Here is a 6185-nt window from a genome sequence, read left to right as displayed (position 1 = left end):
CGGCAGCGCAGCGTGGTACAGAGCCACCATGTCCTGACACACTACCTCCAGAATTGTATTTGAATGTGTAAGAAAAACGCCCATGTTTCATTAAAATGTTAAAAACCCAAACCATTTTGTCCTTATATTTATTCACACTATACGCTTTCTCCTTAAAGCTCAAGTCTGCTGTCCGTCAAACCTTTAAGACACACTTCTACTCCTCCTCCTCACCCACCAACATCTTCTTCCATTCCTGCTGGAGAAGATTACAACTTCTGCTGGGCAGACACCCCTTTCCAGTAGTCCAAGATGTCGTGGAGATCCTCGTCTTTAGCGAACTGCACCTTTTTGCGCAGAGCGTGGCCCGCCGCTATGTAGGACGCCTCCTCGCGGGGGTTCTTCTTGTAGGGCCTGAAGCGCTCCCAGATCCTCAGTGTGGTCTCAGAGGAGTACTCCGGGCTGGAGGAGTACCCTGAGTTGTAGTTGTGGTGGCGGGCGGGCGAGAGCTGGGAGTAGGCGGCTGAGGTGTCCCGCTTGGCACGCCCCAAAGGCTTGAGGAAAGAGGCCTTCTGGACGGGCAGGGGCGAGTCGTTGGGGCCCTCATAGTAGAGTGCGGGGAAGGAGTGGCGGTGCTCGGAACTGTGATGTTCAGGCTGCACCTCCAAATGGTGGTGGTGGTGCTGCTGCTGATGCTGCTGATGCTGATGCTGCTGCTGCTGCTGATGCTGCTGCTGCTGCTGCTGCTGCTGTTGCTGATGATGATGCTGCTGCTGCTGATGTTGCTGCTGCTGCTGCTGCTGCTGCTGCTGCCCGGGTCCTGCCAAGACCCCACCACCATTCCCATTGCCACAAACCATTCCTCCACCATTAACTCGCACCCCACCGTTGCCGCCGCCGTTCCCAATACCGTTTCCATTGCCTCCCCCTCCTCCTCCACCAGCGCCTCCATTTCCTAGCATCACTGCTCCCCCACCGCATTCTGCAGAGCCGCCCTTCCCCTCCGGAGGGTATTTGCCTGGGTTTTCCTGGTTGCGCTGGTCTGGAACATCCATGCTGAGCACCCGGGGAGCATTCCTCATGGAGCCCCCTGCGGAGGGCACACCACATCGGTTCTTCATGCCAGCAGTGGTAGGGGGGTCTGCACTTAGCTGTCTCTGGAGGGGCCGTACGGCGTTGGCCGGCGGTGGGTCTCGGTAGGGTGGGGAGAGGAAGCCGCCACCACTGATTCCGGGACGCTCGGACAGCGGTATGACCAGGGGCACCGGTGCCATGGAGGGAGGGTGGGCCTGTGGATGGAGCTGGGGATGCGGCTGGATGTGGGTCTGGGGGTGCAGCTGGATGTGGGGTTGGGGTTGTGGCTGGATGTGGGTCTGGGGGTGTTGCTGGATGTGGGTCTGGGGGTGTGGCTGGATGTGGGTCTGGGGGTGTGACTGGATGTGGGTCTGGGGGTGTGGCTGGTGGGTCTGGGGATGTGGCTGGTGGGTCTGGGGGTGCGGCTGGAGGTGTGTCTGGGGGTGCGGCTGGATGTGGGGCTGGGGGTGAGCTTGTGGATGGGGTTTGGAGTGCATCTTGGGGGAGGAGGACATGATCAGATCGGCCGGGTGGCCAGGAGAGAGTGGCAGGAGGCCGCGGGGGAGGGAGGTGATGCAGGCAGGAGGCTGGGCCATGGAGACGGGGATGTTGGCGTCGGACGTGGTCACAGAGGTGTTGGCCGAGGCGTCCAGCTTCAGGGCGTCGATGCAGTTGTTGATGATCTGGTTCACCTTGTCCACCTCCTTGGCGATGGTGGAGATCTCGGAGGCCGAGCCTCGCCCATCGTCCTCAGAGTCCTCCTTGCCGTCGGAACCGTTCTCCCCCAGGCCGCACATGTCCACCAACGCATCCCCTCCCCCACTCATCACCCCGCCCTCCCTGCCCTCACCGGCCACGGCGCCGGTCCTCACGTCCATGTAGTTGTTCTTGTTGCCGATGGCCTCGTTGAAGGCGCTGGCCATTTTCTCCACCTGAGGCAGGGTGGAGAGCCGGGAGGAGCTGGTGTTGGCCGAACCGTGGAGCATGCCTGTGCTGGAGGAGGCGGATGGGGTCATCTTGCCCCCAGACCCCCCGGTGTGGTGGTGCTGGTGGTGGGTCTGGTCCTGGAGACGCTGGACGGCCCCAGGGTCGTTAGACACTGCTGCTGCCGCCTCGGGACCGTACCTAATAGTACATAAAGCCGAGATTTAAGCTGCGTATGTTTATCATCATGTGCACATTCATGAAACAACCAGCAGCCATCACGATTGGAGATGAAATGCTTGAGTTTAAGGCCTCCACAGTGCAAATACGTAGATTAGTATGTATGAAGTATGTATATAGTATAGTATATATATAGTATATGGACTTTTGCAAAACTTCAAAGTAAAACTAGGTAGCCAAACCTATTCACAATTTGATGAGTTTTAAAAATGCCACCCCAAGGTGCAATATGTATATATTCCCTTTTAGAACAATATACACAACAAGCCATTATCCATACATTCAGAAAGCAATGTTCAGATGCCATTCAGTTTCATCTCAATGCCATCCAATTACATTTGTGATTCAAAAATCTGTAAAAGCCGGCGACCCAATGACCACGCACCTCATCTCCAGGATGGTCTTCTTGACACTGATGGCCTTCTCCTTCTCTTCCGCGATGCGTCGCCGCCGGAGACAGTAGTAGACAAGACCCAGCACGATCACCATGCCGAACAGGCAGCCCAGGATGGTCATGATGTAGTGGGTGGTGGTGGACGGGTTGGGGCCCAGGTCCTCGAGGCCAAGCACCCGCGTGGCGAAGGCCACACAGGTGTGGTTGTAGCGCTGCGACTTGCTGATGGACGCCACGCAGATGGTGTAGTTGGTGTGGGCGTTCAGCTTGTCCAGCATGATCACCTCCCTCCTGTTCTTCAGAGGCATGATGTCGGCCACAAAGGACTGGTTGTACTGTGTCAGGATGTACATCTTGCTGAAGGGCTTGGGGATCTGCACCAGCAGTGAGGCCGTGAAGAAGGACACACTCTGCAGCTTGATGGAGATCTTGTGGCTGTTTGCGGGTTCGGCGGTGGAGGTCGCTGTGGGCTGGTGATAGAGACCCTGGTCCGGGTTATGATACCCCTCGCCTGACCCGTCCATGTCAGGGCCCATGGAGGGTATCCCCGGGATGTAAATACCGTCCCGGCAAGTGGTGGAGAGGATGGAGCGGGCATTCCTCCCGTGCCCGGGCAAGGGGCTCAAAAGCGGGTAGCCGAGCAGCTCACGAGGGGTCTCGCACTGGAGCCGGTCGTAGGTGTGTGTGACGTTGTTGAATGCCTCCAGCCAGGTGAGGAAGCTGTAGAGCTCGCAGCCACAATGGAAGGGGTTTCCCGCCAGCTCGCACACCATGAGGCGGTTGAGCGAGGTGAAGGTGGATGGGTCGAGGCGGCTTAGCTTGTTGGAGGACAGGTCCAAGCTGCTGAGGCTCGGACACTCCCAGAACGCGTTGGTGGCGATGACCTCGATGAGGTTGTGCTGGAGGAAGAGGCACTGCATGCGGCCCAGGCCACGCAGCATGCCCTCGCTCAGGTTGGTCAGCTTGTTGTATCCCAGCTGGAGCACCTAGACAAGACATGCGTTGGAAGTAGACTCTTAATACCGGATTGTGTAGTGGTGAATATGGGTATTGCCATCGGTGTTGAGTTCATTAAGTATGTGTGATTGTTTTTAATCATGTGGTTGGATCACCAACATTGTTAGAAGCAACGCAGTTGAAACTTTATGTTTGTTGACTTGGATTATAGTTGGATCGATTCATAACAGATCGTTGGTTAAAGAAGAGCTTCAGGCTTTTTCAACCAGGACCCGCTTTTCAATTTCTGTGTAGGGGACTGATGTGGACAACATTTTTTGAAAATGGTCTAGTATTGAGCGAGACACTGCAGCCGTAATCCTTTGGGGCAACAGCACCCCGTCAATGTATGTCCTCTGAAAGTTCTCCCATTAAATTCCAAGGATTCCTAACTTTTATTTTCCTTTTACTTGATCTGGTCTGTTTACTATTGCTTTCAAATGTATGCATTTTTTACTCTTATTTAAATGTTTTGTCTCTTTTTAAATCCTATTATTGGCCTGTGTTCTTTCTGTCGTTTGCACCCACATTTCACATTGGGGGATTAATTTAAAGTACTTTATTATCATAACTAATTTATATATTTTCATGTACATTTGAAGACTAGGTCCCAGCGGTCGGACCCTGATCATAAGGTTATGCAAATGTCCATTGTGTTTAATCAGCCTCAGTATTATGCCCCAGCGGTCTGACCTGCAGGTTGGCCTGGCCAGCGAAGGCCCCGTCCTCAATGTAGTTGATGTCGTTCTTGGTGAGGTTGAGGTCCGTGAGGTTGGTGAAGCGGTACATGGAGGTGAACAGCACCGCCTTCAGCTTGTTCTCATTCAGACGCAAGTCGTGCACCTGAGCCACCAAGATGAAGCATCCACAACCATCATCATCACCGTCATGGTTATCCACAGCATCATCACCATCAGCATCGTCATCACCCCATCATCATCCTTACCATCATCCTCAACACCTACATCTTCATCAGCATCATCCTCATCATCCTTACCATCATCATCAACAACATCGTCATAAGCATCATCACCATCATCACCCTTAACATCATCATCAACATAGGTCATCAGCATCATCACCATCATCAACATCATCATCCTTACCATCATCACTATCATCATCATCATCATCATCATACAAAACATATTATGCGACTACTGAAGTAAATCGATAATTTAATTTATCTGTCATATAAAAATACATGAGATACAAAACATGAATATATAAAAGAACATATACAAATAAATGATATGGTGTGATGAGTGTTGCTGATACGAACCGTATTGTTGATGTGCTGGGGAATGGTCTCGTATGGAGGCTGGTTCTGGCTGCAGATAGCCAGCCAGACGTACCCCTTATCCCCCTCTATGAGCCAGCAGTCCCCCCGGACCGGCCCTGGCAGCTGCAGGAGCACCAGGGCTGATAGCAGGAGCGAGAAGAGCAAGGAGGGTGAAAGGGAGGAGGCGCAGAAGGAGCTGAGATGGGTTCTGCCGGCCATTGTGAAGAGTTAGGTTTTTCTGGGACCCTTGTTGTGGAAGAGCTCAAAGAGGGAGTGGTGGGATGGTGTTGTTTGTGGTTGGTGTTGAAGACCGGCTAATATCTCGCCCGGACACCAGCAGAGGGGCGGAGCTTTATCAGCAAGTCAGGCGGGGACACACGCTCCAGTAGGCCGGAAAGTTGGTTCAGTAAAAAAAAAAAAAGTGGGTATCCACAGCGTGATTAGAGATGAGCGGGCTGTTTAGAGGGGCATCTGGCCGCCATTTTAGGTGTTCTAAGTGGACAGGCGTTGGAGGGCGGAGCCTAAACTACTTTTCATAGTCCATGGACGGTGGAATGTCAATGGCGGTGATGGTGAGGGGGAGGGACCTCACAGGAAATCAGGAGAACCTGAGAGGAAATAGAGAGATTAGAGATAGAGAGAGAGATGATGGAAACAGAGCATGAAAGAAAGAGAAAGGTGTAAATGTTAATCAGGGGATAACTAATTACGCAAAGGCAAGAAATCGTAACACTCATAATCCCCAGATGGTGTTAATTTAATGAAGTCCAGGTATCATTGCTTAAAGCAGAGGATTAAGAAGGAGAGAGGTTATATTAAATTGAAAGAAGAAAGAAAAATACTGATAGGAATCTAATACCCATACCACCAAATCCCTTGAAGGTATTGCAACGCCATGATTAATCCATTCGATGGTATAATTATTTCATTAGATCCTATTAAAGACCTGAGAAAGATATTTTGACACATAAAATAAGAACCAGATCTATTTTGTGGTAGTAATTATTCATGTTGAATTAAAAATATGTGTGGGTCGTGTGATGATACATTTCACCTTTTTAAAGATGCAATTTGCCAATCAAATGAAAACAATGTGAATACTAAGGGATTTTTTTTTTGTAGAACTTCCTGAATTTTTATTTGCAATTTATTAGGCCTTTCCATTTTATGGTGTGTAACAAAACAAATAACCACTTTCATAGCACATGATTGTTAAAAAAAAATTACTATGGTAATTTCGGGCTGAGGAAGGGGACGAGTCAAGCGTTTTGTTTGTCAATTTGAGCGGCTTCACAG

At 51.3% G+C, this 6185-nt stretch overlaps 1 protein-coding gene across 1 annotated transcript; it reads right to left on the bottom strand.

Annotated features, from left to right (window-relative positions):
• Positions 1-248: 248 nt before the first annotated feature.
• Positions 249-5108, bottom strand: LOC311340576 (protein phosphatase 1 regulatory subunit 29-like; the record flags this gene model as incomplete). The annotated part of the gene is made up of 5 exons (XM_084465434.1): positions 249-665; positions 774-2178; positions 2603-3597; positions 4301-4450; positions 4890-5108. The coding sequence occupies 5 exons, from the start codon at positions 5106-5108 to the stop codon at positions 249-251; spliced, it is 3186 nt and encodes a 1061-aa protein (XP_084321560.1).
• Between the last annotated feature and the right edge of the window lie 1077 nt (positions 5109-6185).

This window comes from Micromesistius poutassou, assembly GCF_964030765.1.
Source record: "Micromesistius poutassou genome assembly, chromosome: 3".
Classification (NCBI taxonomy): Eukaryota; Metazoa; Chordata; class Actinopteri; order Gadiformes; family Gadidae; genus Micromesistius; species Micromesistius poutassou.
Note: the sequence above shows the minus strand (reverse complement) of the source record. Positions and strands in the feature narration are given on the sequence as shown.